This window comes from Triticum dicoccoides, chromosome 7A (assembly GCF_002162155.2).
Source record: "Triticum dicoccoides isolate Atlit2015 ecotype Zavitan chromosome 7A, WEW_v2.0, whole genome shotgun sequence".
In the NCBI taxonomy this organism is placed as follows: domain Eukaryota; kingdom Viridiplantae; phylum Streptophyta; class Magnoliopsida; order Poales; family Poaceae; genus Triticum; species Triticum dicoccoides.
In genome coordinates this window covers 159,242,770-159,263,612 of record NC_041392.1, presented here as the reverse complement: position 1 = coordinate 159,263,612, position 20,843 = coordinate 159,242,770, and the positions used below count along the sequence as shown (strand labels likewise).

General features: G+C 43.8%; 4 protein-coding genes across 5 annotated transcripts; 2 read left to right on the top strand and 2 right to left on the bottom strand.

The window, feature by feature from the left end:
• The first annotated feature begins 1,282 nt into the window (after positions 1-1,282).
• On the top strand, positions 1,283-7,626 carry LOC119327556 (cell surface glycoprotein 1-like). Its single transcript, XM_037600649.1, has 5 exons — positions 1,283-1,699; positions 2,734-2,830; positions 2,935-2,978; positions 3,109-3,198; positions 3,835-7,626. The coding sequence occupies exons 1-5, from the start codon at positions 1,559-1,561 to the stop codon at positions 7,267-7,269; spliced, it is 3,807 nt and encodes a 1,268-aa protein (XP_037456546.1). The 5' UTR covers positions 1,283-1,558; the 3' UTR covers positions 7,270-7,626.
• A 133-nt stretch (positions 7,627-7,759) lies between these two features.
• Positions 7,760-12,008, top strand: LOC119327557 (DNA polymerase lambda-like). Of its 2 annotated transcripts, none has more exons than XM_037600650.1 (14): positions 7,760-7,999; positions 8,090-8,239; positions 8,471-8,824; positions 9,181-9,274; positions 9,356-9,486; positions 9,813-9,875; positions 9,958-10,137; positions 10,229-10,282; positions 10,399-10,487; positions 10,832-10,922; positions 11,096-11,176; positions 11,318-11,385; positions 11,478-11,562; positions 11,653-12,008. In XM_037600650.1, exons 1-14 carry the CDS (start codon positions 7,892-7,894, stop codon positions 11,749-11,751), a joined length of 1,647 nt encoding a protein of 548 aa, XP_037456547.1. In that variant the 5' UTR covers positions 7,760-7,891; the 3' UTR covers positions 11,752-12,008. The 2 variants fall into 2 exon arrangements, with proteins under 2 accessions (XP_037456547.1, XP_037456548.1); XM_037600651.1 differs by having other exon boundaries at positions 9,356-9,490; positions 9,835-9,875.
• Positions 12,009-12,111: 103 nt separating this feature from the next.
• On the bottom strand, positions 12,112-14,058 carry LOC119330709 (uncharacterized protein YuxK-like). Its single transcript, XM_037603830.1, has 3 exons — positions 13,794-14,058; positions 13,450-13,617; positions 12,112-12,676 (listed from the first exon to the last, which is right to left on the bottom strand). Exons 1-3 carry the CDS (start codon positions 14,041-14,043, stop codon positions 12,447-12,449), a joined length of 648 nt encoding a protein of 215 aa, XP_037459727.1. The 5' UTR covers positions 14,044-14,058; the 3' UTR covers positions 12,112-12,446.
• Positions 14,059-16,934: 2,876 nt separating this feature from the next.
• Positions 16,935-20,466, bottom strand: LOC119329525 (signal recognition particle receptor subunit beta-like). The gene is made up of 6 exons (XM_037602589.1): positions 20,169-20,466; positions 19,273-19,355; positions 18,496-18,582; positions 18,206-18,354; positions 17,862-17,993; positions 16,935-17,383 (listed from the first exon to the last, which is right to left on the bottom strand). The coding sequence occupies exons 1-6, from the start codon at positions 20,296-20,298 to the stop codon at positions 17,194-17,196; spliced, it is 771 nt and encodes a 256-aa protein (XP_037458486.1). The 5' UTR covers positions 20,299-20,466; the 3' UTR covers positions 16,935-17,193.
• Positions 20,467-20,843: the final 377 nt, after the last annotated feature.

Here is a 20,843-nt window from a genome sequence, read left to right as displayed (position 1 = left end):
GTCCGCTACCCTGCTCAGACCTGGTCGAAAGATCAAATATGGGAGATCATGACTTGCTGTGTCACCTTCCACAACATGATCATCAAGAGCGAGCAGGAAGAGCCAGTGTTTGACACTTAACCATACTACAGGCAGGGTCCTCTAGCCGAAGTTGATCACCAGGTACCGGCAACCTGGACTGCCTACCTCAGTATGCGTCAGGAGATCCGAGACCCACAGGTGCATCATCAACTGCAGCAGGATCTGGTGGAGCACCTATGGAGGCTCAAGGGCGACGCGGGCTCGACGTGTGATGAAATATGAGTTTTTATTTGTTGAATTATATAATTTGTATTGAACTATTTGTTGTTGCACTATTTTGTTGAACTATTTGATTTTCTGTGATGAACTATGTGATAAAAAATATTTATGTTGATAATTGAACGCCGAGCCATGCCAAATATGGGCTGATTCTCGCCCATACGAGGCCTTTATTTGCCGAAAGTGGGTCGAAAACTGGGCCAATCTCGACGCCTGAGGGGCGACCTGAGGACGACGACTGGATGCCCAACCGCCCCCAGCGCCGATTGTATCACCGGCTCGCCCCCCAGGGAGCAATTTTTATGCCTCCTAGGAAGGCAACGACTGGAGATGCTTTAAGATGGTTGCATGCATCGTTCCGATGCAGAGACCGAGGGCAAACCTTCTTTTCCAAAAAAAAAAAAGAAATGCGGCATCAATTCAGCCCCTGCTGCTCCGGGCCAGCATGAATGCGGCGCGGAAATATTGCTCATATTACCGGCCTAAGAGCAGCTACAACGGGGACGCTTAGACTGGGCGCTAGGATCAAATCCCCAGTAGTTAAGCCTAATATCCCGGCCGTTTTTTCCTATTCCCGGCTAAGCCCAGGATTCAGGCTAGCGTCGACGCTACTTCTGGCCCTAGGCGCTAGCCCGTTTTTTCTTTCGAGGTATGACACAGAGTGCGTCCTGTTAAGCACCTGTACCTTGTCATTGCCGTTGGAGGACTCGATGCTAACACCGCTGCTACATGATTTTTCTTTTCTTGTATTTCCTTAAGCGCCCATGCAAGCGCCTAGGCATTGAACATGCCCTAAAGGCACATATTATTCCTAGAGGAAAAACAAGCATAAATGTTTTTTTCTTTGTGCTCAATCATCATCATCAACGCCGCACGACACACGCCCGAATGGCCGGATGGATATGCAGCAGCGTGGAGTGGTGGGCGTAGCAAATCCCTCTCCCTTTTGACGAAAGTAGGAGCGCACACCGCACCAACTCCGCTGCTGCGTGCGCTGCCGCTCGTTATTCTCTGCTCTCTGCCAAGCCTCCCCCTCCCCCCTCTCCTCCCTCCGCAGCTCTGAGCTGTGCTGCCGCCGCTTTCACCTCCACTAATCATCATCCCCATCGTTGCCTCCTTTCTCCTCTCCTCTCCCTCCCTCCCTCCCCCCGATCCTTCCTCCTCCCACACGCACCTAGCCATCGCGAGGCGGCGAGAAGAGCGGGACGCGGGGGCTGCGCTGGTCAGCGACGGGGAGGCGGACGGGGAGGGGGAGGGGATGGCGGCGGCGTGGGGCGGCACCACGCAGAAGTGCGCCTCCTGCGGCAAGAAGGTGTACCCCGTCGAGGAGCTCGCCGCCGACGGCCGCGCCTACCACCGCCCCTGCTTCCGCTGCCACCACTGCAAGAGCACCCTCCAGGTCAATTCCCTCCCCCCTTGACCAGAATGAATCATGCGAGCCAACTAGAGTTCCACTGTTCAGATGATGGTACAAATAAAGTGCTAGTACTAAAGTAGGACGGACGCTATGATTTATAAGATGCTTGCATGCTTACCCCCCGTGATTCGGGCTATTATTGCGAGCTTTATGGGAGGTAAGTACTAGTAATGCGTACCTGGGCATCATTAGCTTGCTTATGATTGTCTGTCCCTGTTCAAATTGTTCAGTTGAATGATGCGTTGGTTAGTGCTTGTACTTGCTGTGTGGGTTTCTCCTTCTCAACCACAGCCAGTTATGAAGTTAGGCTGCGTGTTCATGTCAACCGCAACGATTTTGTCCATTTCACATCCTGCAGGTTGTTCAGCAGGGAGTGGTAATGAGTGCCACGCGGTTTAAGGCATCTCTAACGGCATTCCTTTTCTTCTAGAATAAAAGACATGATGTTATATTATGCATTTAACTTTATTCGAGGAGTCCATCTTCGTTGCACAATGTGTCATACTATTTAGTATGATTAGTTCTCTGTACTTGCCTTTCCTTAAAGAAACGGGCAAGACAGCATAGCACATGCAGTTCAGTGATGATTTGCCCATGGGTGGAGTGGACCCCTTGAGCCCTGATCTGTTTTATGATCCCTGTAATTCTCTTTTAGTGGCATAAAAGCAGTTTATAGCTATGATAAAGATGTAGCCAGTTGACATGATGAACTACCGATAAAGCCAAAGACAAATTTAAGTTCATATGCGCTCTTAGTCCTAGATTGGAAATGGGCTCCTTGCATTATTGAATATTCCTTCGGACCACATGCTTGACATAGTCTATACTCTATTATTTGAGAACTTAATTGTTTTGCTGAAAGCAGAAATGCTCGCATTAAATCTTTTATGCTACATCATATTACTTGGCACTGGTACCATGTTTTCCTGTTTGTGGCTAAAGCTACATCTTTGAAACATAAAAGTAAAGTAACATTTTAACTAAACCTTTTCTTTTCTTTCTTGTTTGTTCTGCAGTTTAGCAATTATTCTTCCATCGAAGGTGTCCTGTACTGCAAACCTCACTATGACCAGATATTAAAATCAACTGGCAGTTTGGAAAAAAGTTTTGAAGGTACTGAAGGCAACACTTGATCATTCGCACTCAGATGTCTTTATTTTCAGGATTATTTTGTCATACTATTCTCTAAATTTGGGAGCAATTCTGTATTATGTCAGGTGTGACAAGATCAGCTAAATCAGAAAAATCAAATGGACCCAAGGTATTGAGCTTCTGTAGGACACGCCTTTTGTGTGGTTGAAGCATATTCGTAGTATTGAAATTGTTTGTCTTATGTTGCGATATACACAACAGTATGTCCATTTCCTCCTTGATATTTTTCCAAAATGCAGGGCCAGCAAAACAGCAGATTCTCTAGTATGTTTGTTGGCACGCAAGACAAGTGCGTAGTTTGTAACAAGACTGTGTACCCTCTTGAAAAGGTCAGTATTATTTAATCTTTGGCTGCTACTTTAATGCACATTAAACCATCAACTGCCCAGAAAAATAAGTATTCTGTGTATTTGGTTCTCTCTATAATGGCCGGAGTTACTGTGTCTGTAAGTTGTACAGAAGAATTGTCGTTTGTCCTGTCATCTTGCTAAAATTTTCATAATTCATGACAAGACTAGTTTCATGGCAATTGCAAATGTAATAAAACGTGTCATGTTTATTATTAGAATTACGATCTGGCAGATTCCCACATCTAATGCAGTTCTCTAATCCCACTTGCAAGTACTCCCTCTGTAAACCTTATATTAGTTTACGGAGGGAGTAGCAGGGAGGAAAAAAGAACTAATCAATATCTCGCCCACGAGCCAAATCATTTTTTTTTTTGGTGAAGAGATGTTATACCAATCCAATAGTATGTGTTGGGTCTTTAACGCCTTCTTATAACATAGTGCACAGCTGCAGAAGTGACATCTAATTATCATCAGCATCTATGGCAGATCCAATAAATGCCTATAATGTTTGCATTTTTAGCAATATTTTTTCTTTGAATGTCTTTCCTTTCTCATTCTATCACTTCCTGTATTTACCTTATTGAACTTGTTTTTGATTCAACTAATTTCTTTCAGGTTGATCTTAACGGGGGCGCGTATCATAAATCATGCTTCCGTTGCACCCATGGTGGTTGTACACTCAGCCCATCCAACAATGTCACGCATGAAGGCAAACTTTATTGCAAGACCCACCATTCTCAGTTGTTTATGGTCAAGGGAAACTTCAGTCAGTTCGAGGAGAACACTGTAAATGCAAAAGTGGCTGTCGAGAAACTACCAGAAACTGGAGAAGCCACCAACAAGCCAGGTCAAGGTGATGAAATCGGTGAGAAGACCTCAGAAAATGAGCTCACAGCTGACAAACCATCCCAAAATGATGTTGCAGCTGAAAACCCATTGCAGAGTAGCATTGATGTTCCTAAACCATCAGAAAGCACAGTCGAGAAGTCAGCAGAAAGTGAAAGTGTTACTGAGAGTGAGTCAAAGAGTCCTGTAGTTAACAATAAGCCATTTGAAAGCAGTGCCGAGAAGCCACATCAGAGCAGTGTGGTTGATACTAAGCCATCAGGAAGCAGTGCGGCCATAAGAAAACCATGGCAACGCAGTCTTCCCACAAATAAGCCGTCAGTGATTAGTGCATCAACTGAAAAGCCATCACCGAGCGATGCAGCCATTGAGAAGCCGTCATCCAGTAATGGGTCTAATGGGAAACCGTCGGACAGCAGCACAGGGGTAAAAAAGTCATGGCAGCACAGTGTAGCTACTGAGAACCCACAGCAGAGCATGTTACCATCGGATAAGCCAGCATCAACCAGTGCAGATGATGTGAAGCCATCAGAAAGCGGCAAAGTGGTCAAAAAAACATGGCAACGCCCTGTGGTTGCTGAGAACCAGAAACAAAACAGTGGACCAACCGAGAAGCCGTCACCGACGAGTGACACAAAGCCATTAGATAGGAGCACAACAATTAAAAGACCATGGGGCCGCAGAATAGCCAGTGAGAAATCTCTGCAGAGCAGTGAGGTTGATATGAAACCAGTGGAAACCAGTACAGTGGTTACTGTTCTACAGCAGCCCAGTGAGGAACCTCCACAAACCGATGCAGCTGTGCTACAGCAGCCCAGTGAGGAACCTCAACAAACTAATGCAGCTGTGCTACAGCAGCCCAGTGAGGAACCTCAACAAACTAATGCAGATGATGTGAAGCCTTCGGAGGACACTGCAGTAGTAGTGAAAAAGCCATGGCAATTCAACACGAGAACCGAGAAGCAACCCCAGAGTAGTGTAGTTGATGCAAAGAAAACTGAAAGTACTGGAGCGATCAAACGGCAGTGGAAGCGTAACACGCCGTTTGAGAAGCCATCACAAAGCAGTGCAGCAGCAGCTGTGACAACAACACAAAGCAATGTGACCGTCACGAAGCCAGCCCCGAGCAACATGGCTGTGAAGAAGTCATGGCAAAGAAGTACAACTCCAAAAAATCTGGCAGCGAGTGATATGGCTACCAATAAAGCATTGCAAACCAAGGCAGTGATCGAGAAGCCATCACAAGAAAGTTCTCAAGAGAAACCATTACAAGAAAAGACACCTCAAGTCACTGTGATCACCAAGAAGCGATCGGAAGAAAGTTCTCAAGAGAAGCCATCTCAAGAAAAGGCACCTCAAACTGCTGCGATCATCGAGAAGCCATCACAAGAAAGTTCTCAAGAGAAGCCATCTGAGGCAAAGACACCTCAAATTGCTGCAACCGCCGAGAAGCCATCACAAGGAAGTTCTCAAGAAAAGGCACCTCGAAAAGCTTCGATCACCGGGAAGCCATCACAAGAAAGTTCTCAAGAGAAGCCATTACAAATGAATGAATCTTCCAAGGAGCAACTTCAGACTGAAGATATTGTTGAGAAACAACTTCAAAGTGAAGATATTGCTGATGCTACACCACAAAGGGACCTGATGACACAAGATGATGTCTCCCTCAAGAAGATACCAGAGCCTCAAATTGATGCCTCTTCTGCCGAACTGACGAAGGATCCATCAGAGCAAGATGGGGCTGCATCTGGTGAGAACTTGTCAGAGTCTCAAAGTAAGCTAACTGTTGAGCAGACGTTGGAATCCCAAGACGCTGTGGTTCCTCAAGAGGCAACTGACCAGATAATGGAATCTAAAAATGATGCAGGCATTGAGCAGTCATCAGAATCTCAAAGTGTTGCACCGGCAGAGGTTCCAGTGGAGCAACCATTGCAACAACAAAAAGATGCATCTACAGAGCAGCCATTGGAATCTCAGCATGAAGCAGATGACAAGGATCAAACAGAGCCTAGTAGTGATGCAATTGCTGAGGAGTCATTGCAGCTTCAATTTGACACAGCTGCCGTGAAGTTATCAGAACCACAAACAGATGCAACTGCTGATCAGTCGGCTGAGCAGCTACCAGAACCTCAAAGTGACGCATCAGTGGAGGAACCAGTAGTCCATCAAAGTAACGTGTCTACTGAGAAGCTATCTGAGTCTCAAGGTGATGCAGCTGCTGTTGAATCATCCGGACAGCCATCAGAGCCTGAGGAGCGATCAGAACGTCAAATGGATGCAGCTCCTCATAATTTAACTGATCAGCCATTGGAACCTCAAAAGGATGTATCTATTGAGAAGCCACTCGAAACTGAGACTAACGTTGTTACTGATAATCCATCAGAAAGTAGCTTAGCTACTGAAACACTGCCTGAAAGCACTCCAAAGATCAGCACTGCCACCGAGGAACCTGCACAGCGTGAAATTTCTGATGAGACACTGCCTCAAAGCATTGCATTAGATACAACACCAGAAAGCGCCACATCTGTCGAAGAACCCACATATGTCGGTGAGGCCATCGTTGAGATATCAGAGGACAGCTCAGCTCCCGAGAAGCCATCAGAGGATGCCGTTACTCCTGAGAAGCCATCAGATGAAGGTGATGTAGGTGTGGAGCCAGCAGAAGACAATGCAGCTCTTAAGAATCCTTCGGAGGAAGATGAGGTGAGTGCTGAGCCATCAAACAACACAGTGGATCTCGAGAAGCCATCAGAGGAAAAAGATGATGCTATGAAGCCAGTAGAGGACAGAGTGGCTCTTGAGAAACCAACCGCTGACAAACCTTCAGAGGAAGACAAGGTGGGTGCTGAGCCATCAGACGAGAGAGTGGATCTTGATAAGCCATCAGAGGACAGCATGGCTGTTGAGGAGCCAGTCACCGACAAACCATCAGTGGAAGATGAAGCCAGTGCTGAGCCATCAAACGACAGAACAGATATCGAGAAACCATCAGAGGAGAAAGAAGACGCCACTGTGAAGTCATCAGAGGATATCACGTCTCTTGAGAAGCCAGTCACTGACAAACCTTCAGAGGAAGAGGAAGAAGGCGCAGCCAGCGAGAAGCCGTCGCACGACGATGCTGTCATCGAGGCGCCATCGCACGACGACATGGACTCGGCCACCGACAAACCCTCACCAGCCACAGAGACAAACACATCAGCCTGAGCTCACCGGGACAGTGGTTAGCCGAGCACAGACATCCCTGTTAGTGAGCTTCAGTAAACAGTTTTTAACCGGGAGAAGGATCGATACTACCGTTGTTTGATAGTTTTGCGTGCCATTTTTATTTGTTTTTGTCTGTACAATGCTTGAGTTGTAAAATTTGAGGGAGAAAAGAGAGAAGGATAGGGAGGGTATTTACTTGGTTTACTCACTCACAAGCAATAAGCCCCTCCCCACATTAGGAGGAGGGCAGCATTGTGGTCTTTTACCTTTCTACGACAGATATTTCTGTTGGTGTGGTTTGGTTTGTTGCTCATATTTTTGTTGTATATCAGATGATGTACATGACAGTTTGGTTCAGATTTGTTTGTGCTTGCTGAACCTGAGCTGTTTCAGAATTGCTTTGCCTGTGTGCTATGGCTAGATAGATAGATATTTGAGTGTTTGCTCTGTCCTGTGGTCGAAGACTCGAAGCTCAGCAGCAATGTATGCCCTCATGCAGATGTGCTGTGGCCAGATAGATATTCAGAACAACCTTCCATAAGGAAAAAGTGCTAGAACAACCTAAAACCTCAAAACCCCAGCGGCGACGGACGGAGGGAGGGAGGGAGCGAGGAGAGCTCCGATGGCGCCGAAGCGGAAGCCGGCGGAGCCGCCGAGGGACGCCGAGGGGATATTCCGCGGCGTCTCCGCCTTCTTCGTGCCCCACGGCGTGCAGTCCCGCCGCCTCGAGGTCGCCGCTTCTCCCCCCCTTCCGCCGCCCCTCCGATTCGCCTTCCATTCTTGCTTAGGTTTTTTTGGATTGCGGCGGCGGCCCTCGCAGGTGTGGAAGCAGAAGCTGGTGCAGATGGGGGGCCGGCTCGAGAAGAAGGACGCCGACGCCAAGGGCGCCAGGATCAACCACGTGCTCGCCGCCGACGCCAAGGCGCTGCTCCGGGAGCTCACCGCCGACTGGCTCCACCGTTTCCAGGGGGTAATACTAGCCGCTCTCTCCGGCCCCCTTCGGCTCCGTATAACCCTAGTCTCTCCACTCTCTCCTATGCGCAATCGTGCATCTGCATTGAGCTGTGAAAGTTTTGCTATTAGTCCTTTGGGGCACTTGCCAAAGTAATGTGGGTGTCAAATATCCCTGCTAGTATGGGAAGCCTTCTGAGAGGCTGCAGCGAGTGCCTGTATTCACCCGAGCATTGGATTTTCATCGCAGAGTGTTGTGTCCTTCGATTGGCTGGAGGAATGCCTCAAGTCTGGCGAGAGGCTGCCCGAGCACAAGTTCACCATCAACTACGAAGAGGAATTTAAACCCAAAAAGGCAGCTGGTGCCGGAGGTACAGGCGCGTCCAATCCCGCGAAGAGGAGCAAAATGTCATCCGAGGATCCTGAGAATCACAAAGGAACTGGTGGACAGGGTGTGAAGAAAGAGCTAGCTACCGGAGAGCATCAAGACGCCAGTACACATGTGCATGATGGTTCTGGTGTCCAAAAGGGGCCTGGCCAGCTTGCACATAGCCAGACTAGCTCTGGGGATACCAAGGACACCGTAGGGTCTCTTGATATTGAGGTATAAGCATGACCTGATAAACCAATGTGCCTGAACCATCTTTTCTCTAAAGCTTAAATTAGCTTATTTTGACACACATATTCTTCTATAGTTTGTCAAAGTTTATACACGGTGAGCCATCAAAAAAGAAGAATATTATTTCTAATGAACTTTGAGCTATAGATTGTACTTATGTCTGTTGAATAATTGGAATTCAACCCTGTTGCCCATTGGCAAGCAACTTTATATCTAATCAAGTTTTCATCCATGGAGTGTGCAAACTTGAAAGTCTTCACTTCTCAGTTCTGGGCTTTATCTCATTTTGGCATAGATGGGGTTTTCTGCTTTGCATGCTAATTCATTAGTCATACAACCAGGAAGCTTCTTCTGGGGAACCCACAACATATGCTCCACCAGACCTCAACAGGAACATCACTGAGATTTTCGGAAAACTTATCAACATATATAGAGGTAAAGGACATTGACACATTGTACAAAGTAATGTTCTCATCATTTTGTTGATTGTTGTGAAATTTTATGTTTCTCTTGAAGCCATGGGAGATGACCGGAGATCATTTAGCTATTACAAGGCCATTCCCGTAATTGAGAAACTGCCATTCAAAATAGAAAGTGGCGACCAAGTTAAAAACCTCCCCACCATTGGGAAATCTTTGAAAGACCATGTATGTATGTCTCATTCTATCATTTTTCTTGCTGTTTGTTGGTGATTGCTAGTGTAGTGCGCAACTCTTTCAACATTTTAACAAGCCGTCAAGTGTATTTTGGACTCCAATGTAAAAGAAACTAATACTCCTTCCTGTTTCATAATAATATGATGGGCTTAATTTCTTTGTCTTTTTTACTGGAAAGAACTGTTGCCATTTTTCGCTGATAGCATAAAACCTAAAGGTGCCAGATGATGCTGAACAGTTGTAGTATGGGCCAAATGGAATTTGAACATAGAAGTTCCAAGAAAAGATTGATTTTGCATTCATCATTTGATTCACAGATTAATGAAATAGTGACAACAGGGAAGCTTTCCAAACTGGAACACTTTGAGAATGATGAAAAGGTAACCTAATTATGAGCTAGGACTACATTCTTAAGCATTATTCAATTGCATGTCCTGATAATAGATTTGCATAATTTTGAAGGTACGGACTGTCAGCCTATTCGGTGAAGTTTGGGGTGTTGGTCCTGCAACTGCTCTTAAGTTATATGATAAAGGACACCGTACTCTTGATGACCTTCGGAAAGATGACTCACTTACATATGCTCAAAGGACTGGCTTAAAATTCTTTGATGATATCAGACAAAGAATCCCTCGGCATGAGGTATGTAATTCGTGGACTTGTTTTCCATTAGTTAATAGATTTTTGACTCAGCCATGCAACACAGCTCACATTACATTCTTTTCTTCTCTAGGTCAGTGAGATGGAGAAGCTTTTGCAAGATGTTGGGAAGGATATCTTGCCTGGAGTGAGTTACAGAGACCATTTTGAGGAACTATTTGTGCAGAACACACATAAGCTGTTAAGGCCAATCAATTTCCTATGGTTATTTCTAAATTCGTCATGTGTGATTATTATTTGAAGGTGATAATTGTATGCGGAGGATCATACAGACGTGGAAAATCATCTTGCGGCGACATGGATATTGTAATTACTCATGATGATGGTAAAAGGTATACTTCAAAGCATGTGCAACCAGGTTTAGAACCGGACAGACCTTGTCTAATGATTTTATATTTACATATCGGGAGAATGTATGCTACTATGGTCTACTCAGTGTAAGCTATAATATTCTATTGAATTCAACACTAGCTAGGAAAATAAAAAAAGAGGATAAGACAGAACCTCACAATCAGTCTGAGGAGCAGTTTAGTTATACAACATTGTTATCTCATTCTTGTAACTTGCAAGTTTAGATTGATGACATATTCTCCGCTATAAGGATGGCAATTCGTATTTATGCAATTACAGTTTGGTAGTACAAGAAGTTGTGATTCGACTCTACAATTCTTTGCAGTCATGTAGGTTTCCTGCCGAAGTTTGTTCAGAGGCTGAAGGACATTAATTTTTTAAGGGAGGATCTTATCTTCAGCATAAACAGTATTGAGGTATGTAGCCACCAGTTCCACAGAATTTGGGAAGATATATTATATGGAAGAGATAGCATATAAGTAATAATCCGAAAAAACAATGTGGTGATAAAAAAGTAAAAAGTTATAGTATCTGATAAGGTCTTTTCTAAACTTCCTGAAGAAGTGTGTTAAGAAGGTCTGAAATGCAGGGAACTGACAGCGGGGTTGACACATATTTCGGTCTTTGCACATATCCTGGACGTGAGCTGCGGCATCGCATTGATCTCAAGGTATGGAGCGCTTCCACTATTCCAGTAGGGATACATTCAGTTATATTGACGTTTTTATTCTTCAGTTAGCACGATTTGTTTCTTTTGGAACTGAAAACCATAATTCATTTTGTATCGCTGTCTGCCTTTTGGTGTTGGCAGGTATACCCAAGGAACAGGTATGCATCTGGGCTGCTAGCCTGGACTGGAAATGATGTTCTAAATCGACGGTATAAATTCGAGCTCTATGCATACGTCATGCCATGGTTATGAAAATCCGACTTTATTCTTTTGGAATAACTTGTACAATTACAACGTGCAGATTGAGAATACTAGCAGAATCCAAGGGCTACGTGCTTGATGACACTGGTTTGTATCTTGCTACACAGAGCAGTGGTGGAAAGCGCGTAAGCACACACACTTGTTCGTCGGTCATTACAATTCTGTCTTCCTTCATTTCTCTGTCGGCATTTCATCGTTTATCGTGAATTTCACAGGCGGGGAGATCAGAAGCTATAGTTAACTGCCACGAGGAGAAGGATGTGTTCGACACACTCGGGTTCCCGTACTTGGAGCCTCATGAACGAAATCTATAGCTCTGAAGAAGAATGTAGCTTTCCCAGACCTGTGTAGTTTTGTTCTCCTTTGTACCACAGGCCCACTGGTAGCTGTTTCCAAACCTGTGTGCAGCAAACGTAGATTTGCGGGATCGTATATATTTTGTTGTTCTGTGTTGTATTGTAGATCAGTAGCTGGAATGTTCGTCGTGGCACATGAATCTAGGGACAAGTCTGTAACTATTTTGTTATACACAACCGCTTTGCCTTCACAATGGACACTTGTGATTTCTCTTTGTGAGACATGGTTTTCTGCAACTACATGGCCATATAAGATGGTGCTTTTCTGGAATTTAACAAGAAAGAAATGCATTTCAAAGTACTTAATACAGAGTAAAGTTGCAGGCAAAATGTCACAAGCACATCGTGAGAATGTTGACAAGCCCAGGGCATTTGAAAGCCTGTTGCACTGTAAGATAATCCAGATCCAAAAACTATCCCCTTCCTTGGAAGTTAACCGGATCTAAAAGTTAGCACGCAAAGTGGGAACATCTGACCGATGTTGCGATATATGCTGCATTCCAGCCAGCACTTTTAGCTACTTACTGAAAACGGAGCTCAAGTTCCAGGCTTCAAGTCAAACTAACCACAATCACCTACATAATTGTGAAGATTACTTACATCTCCTCTACCTACACCTACCGAGAAGCAAACAGCGGCAGCAACAGCTGTGATCAATAAGAACTGTTGCTGGGACCGCCACCGAGCATTTCCTCCCTGTCGATGAAACGCTCGAGAAGCTCCCGGTCCTTGATCACCAGGCACTTGTCATCTTTGCCGAACCAGTCGTACCGATTCCTTGCAATGTAATCGTAGGCTGCGTCACGCAGTGGGACGGGGATGATCAGCAAGGAGCTCAGCGCCGAGTAGGGAAGAGGCAGGTATGATGCAACTTTCAGCGCAGCTGCAAGCCAAAAATGTTAAGAATGTTCAGTGCCATGACAACCAAGAGATCAACTGCCATGGAATAATTGTACTCGAATTGTTTTTGCTGAACTGAGTATGTTTTTCAGTTCAGTGCAGTAATATCCCACATAGCTCTTGTTTATAATTTGCAACAAGCATATGGAAATCTGAAACTATTTGTATACTTTCAGATTTCCGATGCCTCAAGGACTGATTAAACTACAAAATAAATTAATTAAGTATTTACATATCTCAAATTTTACACAATTGCAACAACAGTTTAACACTGCAATAACGTTTGGTTGACCAAGGGATGGGCCAAACAATAGCATAAATAAGTTCAGCAAAACAAGCTGAAGTATAGATGGGTTCAATGATAGGTAAGGTGCTTCCCTATCCTTCACAAGCCTATCGAAAGATTAATTCTGCAAGTGCCCTGACTCATAAGAAACAACAAGGGCAAGGTAATTGGCTCCTAATTCATTAGATATGACAAATACTACCATATTTCATACTCTACTAGTAGATAACTGAAATAGAAACCAACTCTAAGGATTCAAGTGGCACTCGTGTTAGCATTCTGCAGAAAATGACAGGAATTCACCCTTAAAGCAAGAATTCCATCTCAGGTGAAGCTACCTGCTACTATTCTCAGCACCGAAAAATGAAAACACCTCAGCATCACATTGCTAGTAACCTGTCAGAAAAATCTTGACAGGACACACTTACCAAGAAAAGCCTGCTCTGAATCTGAAGGAGGAGGATACTAACCAGTGGAGCCCTCGTAGTAGGCCTCAGGGCCCTCGATGAAGAGAACGCGGCGGAGCACGTCCTCCCGGTCCATGCCCACCAGCCTCAGGTACGGCTCCGCGGCCTTGGACTGCAGGCAGCAGAACCTGATCTTGGCGTGCTTGTCCGTCCTGAACACCCACTTCACCCCTGCATTGCAAAAACCGCGAACAGTTCAACATCACAAGCGATTCCCAGGCGCAGCAAAGCAGTACCGTCGAACGCGAATCGCTCGGCCCAAATCAGGCCACGGTTCGAGCCCAAATGGTGCCCAGGAATGAGGAATCGAGGAGCGTGTGTCCTAGGTCTGGGCCGCGTGCGCTCACCGCGGTGGCAGAGGTGGCAGACGCCGTCGTAGATGAGCACGCGCGGCTGCAGGACGGTGGGCACGGTGGCCGCGACGGCGGCGGCCCCGACCCCGGCCGGCACGGGCGGCCCGAGGGGCCGCGGCGCGTCCTCGTCGACGACGATGTCGGTGGCGGCGGCGGCGGCGCCCGCCGACGCGCGGCCGCCGAGGCCGGCGAGCGACGGGGCGAGGCGGGGGCGGAGGCGGGCGACGAGGGTGCGGGCGAGCATTTTTTTTTTCTTCCTTTACTCCCTCGCGGCGAGGTGGCGGTTCTGCACAGGTCTGGGTTTCCCTTTCTTGTTCCTTCCCCTCTGCTTCAGGTTGCTGAACACTTTCTCTTCTGTTTTTTTTTCTCACCGTCCCCTTTTCAACGCTGACCGCGGATCCCCGGGGCTGCTTCGCTTGGAGAGCAAGTCGAATGTGGTGGGCCTTTTCCTTTCTGTCCTTTTTATGCATTTTTTTATTATTCTCTGGTCTTAAATGTAAGTCTTCACGTGAACTTGAATTTTTTTTGGAATAACTCGACTTTGGGATTTTTTTAAGAGGTAAATACACCAGGAGTCATAGAACTTGCACGTGACGGTCAGTTTGGTGCACAAAGTTATAAAATACGTGTTTCTGGTCATCAAACTTGCACAAACGTTCATATACGGTCGCATTCCATGTATGCAGATGTATCTATGGCCTATGTGGCATACCAGCATGGCCAGGGCCCACTGTAAGCCCACCACGCATGATAGATCTGTAGGCTTTTTCTATATTTATGTATTATGCACCTATTTTTTAAATTATTAAGCCCCTAAAATAAAATATTTTTTTATTTACGTATAAAGCCCCTAAAATAAAATGGAAAAATAAGGGATGGTTCGGTTACAAACTAGGAACGTGTCCCTACTAGGCTTGGGTTAACAACCGCCAAACCAATGACCATTCATGTCTAGATATCACGAATAGTTTTTATATCATATAAACACGGCCGAAAAATCAATTTTGCAAGAAATGTAACCCCAAAAAAGGGAGCACCATGGCTCGACTATGTGACCTCATGGTCAACGTTAACTAAGATTACCACCGGGCTTCGACAACACAACATATCAAATGGGACAAATATTTTTCATGTTGTTATTCCTTCTTGTTCTATGTAAGAAAAAAAATTATATTATTGTGTTTGTGATATTTAATAAATGTTTATGTGTTACAAAAAAAGGTGTGTGACATTTAAAAAAAGTAAACATTGTAAACCACATTTGCGTAATTAAAAATGATACGTTGCATTTTAAAAATGTTCATGCATTCCAAAAAAACTGGTCATGACAATTTTTAAATGCCTATACGATGTATAAAACAGTTTGTGTAGCTTTAAAATGTTTCGCGCCATCCGAAAATGTTAAAAACATAGTTGAAAAAAGTTTCAAAACTTTTCAAAACTTGTATTTGAAAAAAATGCCAATCATACACTTAAAAAGTATTAAGCATATATTTTTTAAATACTCCAAACATAGATGTATACTGGAGTATTTAAAATATATGTGTATCAAAACATAGATGTATACTGGAGTATTTAAAACATCAAAACATATATGTATCACATGGAGTATATGTTTCAATACACATAAGTTTCAAAACTTGTATTTGAAAAAATGTTAATATGGACGTGTTGTGTTGATTAACATTTTTCCAAATACAAGTTTTTGAAACTTTTAAAATGCTGCGTACCTTTTTTGTAACACATAAATATTTTTTGAATGTCACAGACACAAGAATATAAATTGTTTTCTTACATCTGGACGTGTTGTGTTGTCGGTGGTAATGTTAGTTAACCTTGAGTACAAGGTCACATGGTCGAGCCACGGTGCTCATTTTTTTCGTGTTACATTTCTTGTAAAAATTATTTTCAGTCAATGTTTATATGATACAGAAATTAGTCATGCTACATAGACATGAATGATCAGTAGTTTGGTGGTTGTCCGTGTGACTACTAGGACACGTTGCAGCTTCAAGACCCCACATCGCTTGTTTTTTCATTTTATTTTTAGAGGCTTAATACGAAAATAAAAAAAGCCAAAGGCTTCTCTGCAAATCTACATGCTACAGCAAATGACAATGGGCCTTGGCCACACTGGAATGCCACATAGCCTATGAATACGTCCGTGTATATGAAATGTGATCGTATATGAACGCTTGTACAAGTTTGATGACCGGAAACATGTATTTTATAAGTTTGTGCACCAAACTGACCATCGTGTGCAAGTTCTATGACTTCGGGTGTATTTACCTCTTTTTTTAAAGTGGAATATATTAATATCACAAAGATACCAATTACATCCAGCCTCTGCACCATCAAGATACCGAAAGACGATGTACACAGCCAAGAACAAAAAAATAATATAAACAAAGACCCTATTGTAATGATGAAATACTCGCAGCAACAACAACACTCTAACCACCATCAAAGACACGAACCAACCTGTGGTTGAGATGGTTAGGTGGACAGTGATATGTCGGCTCAGTCTCTCGGAGGTGCTCATAGGGGTAGGGTGTGCGTGTATGCGTTCATAGGGATGAGTGTATGCGCGTGTATATGAGCGCTTGTGCCTGTACTAATGCTAAAAAAACCACCACCAAAGACAACACCCGAACCGCAAAAGTCCTTGAGCGTCCCCAAAAAATCGTCGTATCTCCGGCGTATAAGTATAAATTATTTGCAAATTTAAGTATATATTAAACCAAAATTCACAAAAACTTCCAGCTAATCTGATTGGAACAGTAGTTCAAGAGCAAAACTTTCCACAGGCATGTCCATATAAATGTTAAGCACGAAGCCACACCATACAATTCTGAATTCATAGCATTGCAGCTGCTCCAAATTAGCCAGTAGATGACTCGCAAGTCATGGCTCAAGGAAATATACATTGATTGATTCGCACCTATTTGTTCTTTAATTACGATGACTGGGAGGCACACAAAGAACACCATCGAGCTGTTCTACTATCCTGCCCAAAAAAGGATGTGACTAGGGACAAGAATGAAATAAAACCTACTCCCTCCGCCCACAGTGTAAGATGTTTTTTGCAAGCTAAAACAACTTGCAAATCCGTCTTATATTGTGGGACGGAGGGAGTAGTACATAACAACTAATGTTCAACAATATTTCTATAACAGATCAGGTTCTGAATCCTCAAACGTTCGTCAGGAAGCTACCAATGCAATTTGCTATGTCTCACAAAGTCAAGTCAGGACAACAGTAGATTTAATGGGAAGGGATCATGCTGATGGTTTCCCACTTTTCCTTCTTTCGTCAGGCCAAAATTAGTCACAGCTCAGATTACACTTCTGCAGAAACATTAGTCACTACTATGACGATGGGGTGAAAGATGACTCTACGGCTTCACATACTCGCGGATGAACTGCTCAACTGCTGAAACATCACCAGTCAGACCAGCACCTTCATCAACTATCACCTTGTTCTGGCACTGGCTGAAGTTGAATGCCTCTCCAGGTAACCCAAGTTGGACTTCATCACTGATGTCAGCGGATGATATGGCGTTCCTTGATTCCCGGAGCTTGTTTCTACAAAAAAAAAAATAGCACAAGTTTGTGTCAGTCAGTCAATGCAAATGGTTCTGTTATGCTCCCTCAGGTGTTTCAAGATATACGAGTGGTTACAGAGTGACCTCCAATGTTCCAGGATCAGGGAAATATCAGTAGAATATACATGTATGTAAGCATTTTTTTTGGCAGCATAATATACACAAAAAACAAACGAGTTCATTCAAGCTGCACTATTAATCTAGCCAATACATATAATTCACAGAATTTACAGAGCGACCTCAACTGTACCAGGATCACGGAAATATGGATAGAATATACATGTATGTAAACATTTTTTGCAGCATAATATACACAAAAACAAACAAATACATTCAAGTTACAGTACTAATCTAGCCAATACCTATAAATTCACAGAATTATTAAACACGCCAACCCAAGATGATGCATTCTAAGTTCCAACCATGCAAGAATGTTGAATATGAAAAATGAAACATACACTTCTTTCTCCAACTGCTTCTTGATGAACTCCTTTGAGTGAGCTGTAACTTTATCTGTCTTGTTGCAGAATATCAGAACAGGAATCCTTTTCTTCACTACAGTTGCCTTCGTCAAAATGTCATACAAGTACCTGTCGTGAGAGTTAAAGAGAAAACTGTCAGGCGGTACGAACTGCATCAGATCAAACATTTTTATACATGTTTGAATATGAAATAAGGTCCTAGTCACACTCCTAGTTTGAATACAGCATATGATTGGGTTGACAATCAAAGTTTGCGAAATTGGACACCATCAAATTTTCCAAACAACACCAAATAACAGAAAGTAGGTCAGCAAAATTACTCCGCAGCAGCTTGCATGCTAGACAAGAAATCTAGAGCATCCACGACAAAAACAATCCCAGCTGCCTGAGGCAGGACTTCATCAAGCTTCGATTTCAGCCTTGCATGACCAGGAACATCGATAACATGAACAGGTTTTACTTTGCCTTTCTGTTGAGTGGAAGGGAACAAAGTAAGTAAAAATCTTGCAGTCAGCAAACATATGTTTCTATAAGAAAACGGTAGCCTTGATTCTACATAGTTATATTAATATCAAGGTGTAGCAGGGGTTCATCTCCAAAAAGTTCTAACCCTTTCCAGCTCCGAGTGCAGAACAAATGTAGCATTGTTATGTGTCATCGAAGTCACGGTTCCCTGATGTGATGATCCATCGCGAAGCTAAAAACGAGAGATGGAAAATTAGCACAAAACCAAAAGATAATACAAAGAAACTGTGTAATTCCTCCACTGGAAAGATAACTAAAACTAAAAAAGGAAATGAAAAGTAGTCTTTGTTCTCCAAAATCTTGCCATGCAGGCATGCACTATATAAAATCATATATACAGTAAAATCAAGGGGGCGAGGCAAGAGATGCACGACAGATAACAGTATGGCACCAACGCAACCTGAGTGGAAATTCAGCTAAAAGGCCATGTCATAAGCTACTGAACAAATTGCGTCAAAGGAAGCATATACAAGAGCAAATTGCAAACAGAATATCATAACATCATTCTCGGTGTTAGTCATAGACACATGCCCCATCTTTTTTACCAAATCAGAAAACTGAAATCCATGTCAATTCACAAATGTCATATGCTATATCGAAAAAATCATTGGCAAATCAGACACCGGATGTCAGTTTTGAAATTAAGGCCTCTGTCAGAGTAACACCTGTTATGCCTAACTTCTAAAACTTGACAACACAGAGATAAACAGCAGCAATCAAGTTTGTGAGGCAAGGCATGCATGGCCATTACTCTCGTCATACTTTATGATATCATGTTAATCCATGAGGAGTTGAAAAGTTGTATCACTAGATAAGGGGATGCACAAAAGAAAGAGGACCACATACAGAATTGGAATGATACCTGATAGAAAAGAACAGTTTTGCCGCTGCCACTAAGCCCGGATAGAACTATGGTGTTAGGTTTCGATGATTTCAGACAAGAAGCTGTTAAACAATCAAACATACAAAGCAACTGCGTGTTAATTACTACACAAATAGTACCAATGAAATAATACATCGCAAAAGCAGAAACCTAAGCAAGCATAATGAATACAGCAAGACATTTTACATCATTGGGTGCACCCATTATATACACTAAGACATTAATGAGGAGTAATAATGTCACACTTTTGAATATAACTTATCTCTAGATTAAGAAACACTAGTCCCTCCTTTTTTTTAGTGCCACGCATATTATAATGTCATTGCCATTGTCAGATGCCCTGACATTTGAGAACTTGTTAACTGTAACATCTGGCAGTATTATCATTCTACAAGGCACATGCACAAATAATATGGATGAATCAACAGGGCATCACTCCTACCTTGTTACAACTTGTAATGCACAGCAAAGCATGTACCATAATCAGCTGAAGCATGAAGTTTAACTGGAGCTTCCAGTATCTCTGCTTCCACTCAAGTTAGTTCAATTCCAAAATTACCAGCCCATCACAGAATACTATGAATTACAACTGTACGACAATTCTCCGCATGATCCAAGGCACGGAATCGATTGTGCTTAATCACATTTGAACCCAGTGTCAGTATAACTACAGCTAACTACAAAATTGGTCACTCACTCCAGATCCTCAGCTAGTTAATACGTCAAACAAAAGGGACAACTATCACACATAAATTGCTTCCAGGCAAATTTGAAAGCGTACTCAAGCCAGTTCCCCGTCACTACCTTCCACATCTACCTAGGTTTCCTAACAGCAAGCACGATACCGCGGGACTCAGGGGGGTTTGGCATTTCACCTGCGACCAGCACCAGAATCGTTACAATAATCACGGCGACCGCGACGTAAATCTGCTCCGGGGGTTGCTGGCGGATCCAGTGCTCTGCTTGGCCCGCCCACGCCTCTGCTTGGCGAACCCACTCATCCATCGTCGCACAAGCACGGAGAGGGAAGGAGAGGCCGAGGTGGGGGGTGGAGGGAGCAGCTGTGTGGCGCCGGGAGATCTCGGGGGAGGGGAGGGGAGGTTTCTAGAAGGTAGGAGAAGCGAGAGGAGGACGACGAGGCGCACGGGAGGAAAAAGGGGGAGGCTGGGAGGAAAAATAAAAATGAAATTGAGACACAGAAAAAATGAGTTTGCGTGTAATTCAGGGAGTTCTATCCAGACCTGGCGAAATGGGCCGGCACGACCCAGCACGGCCCGCCCCCATTAAACGTGTCTGCACGGCATGGCCCAGGTCGGCCCATTTTATAAACGAGCTGTGCTCACTTCAAGGTCCACGCATGGCACGTCTGTCTATCTATATCTATATCTATATCTATATCTATATCTATATCTAGATTAAAGCAAGGTGATATTCTTGGTTTCGTCCCGCATTAGATGTTTTCTCCGGTAGTTTTGGTCGAAAGTCCGTCCAATTGCGAGGTGGTACTAAATTTTTTGTCCATCCAATTGGTCTGCATCCACATCCTCTCA

Excerpts from the sequence above, each read along its gene's own strand:
- LOC119327557 (XM_037600650.1), top strand. The coding sequence starts at position 7,892 with ATGGCGCCGAAGCGGAAGCCGGCGGAGCCGCCGAGGGACGCCGAGGGG. Across the intron at positions 9,275-9,355 it reads ACTTATCAACATATATAGAG|CCATGGGAGATGACCGGAGA; the intron begins GTAAAGGACATT and ends TTTCTCTTGAAG. Across the intron at positions 11,563-11,652 it reads AGAGCAGTGGTGGAAAGCGC|GCGGGGAGATCAGAAGCTAT; the intron begins GTAAGCACACAC and ends TGAATTTCACAG.
- LOC119327556 (XM_037600649.1), top strand. The coding sequence starts at position 1,559 with ATGGCGGCGGCGTGGGGCGGCACCACGCAGAAGTGCGCCTCCTGCGGC. Across the intron at positions 1,700-2,733 it reads ACTGCAAGAGCACCCTCCAG|TTTAGCAATTATTCTTCCAT; the intron begins GTCAATTCCCTC and ends TTTGTTCTGCAG. Across the intron at positions 2,979-3,108 it reads AAAAATCAAATGGACCCAAG|GGCCAGCAAAACAGCAGATT; the intron begins GTATTGAGCTTC and ends TCCAAAATGCAG.
- LOC119330709 (XM_037603830.1), bottom strand. The coding sequence starts at position 14,043 with ATGCTCGCCCGCACCCTCGTCGCCCGCCTCCGCCCCCGCCTCGCCCCG. Across the intron at positions 13,618-13,793 it reads CTGCCACCTCTGCCACCGCG|GGGTGAAGTGGGTGTTCAGG; the intron begins GTGAGCGCACGC and ends TTTGCAATGCAG. Across the intron at positions 12,677-13,449 it reads CTACTACGAGGGCTCCACTG|CTGCGCTGAAAGTTGCATCA; the intron begins GTTAGTATCCTC and ends TTTGGCTTGCAG.
- LOC119329525 (XM_037602589.1), bottom strand. The coding sequence starts at position 20,298 with ATGGATGAGTGGGTTCGCCAAGCAGAGGCGTGGGCGGGCCAAGCAGAG. Across the intron at positions 19,356-20,168 it reads GATTCTGGTGCTGGTCGCAG|CTTCTTGTCTGAAATCATCG; the intron begins GTGAAATGCCAA and ends ATTGTTTAACAG. Across the intron at positions 18,583-19,272 it reads AAACTGTTCTTTTCTATCAG|CTTCGCGATGGATCATCACA; the intron begins GTATCATTCCAA and ends TCTCGTTTTTAG.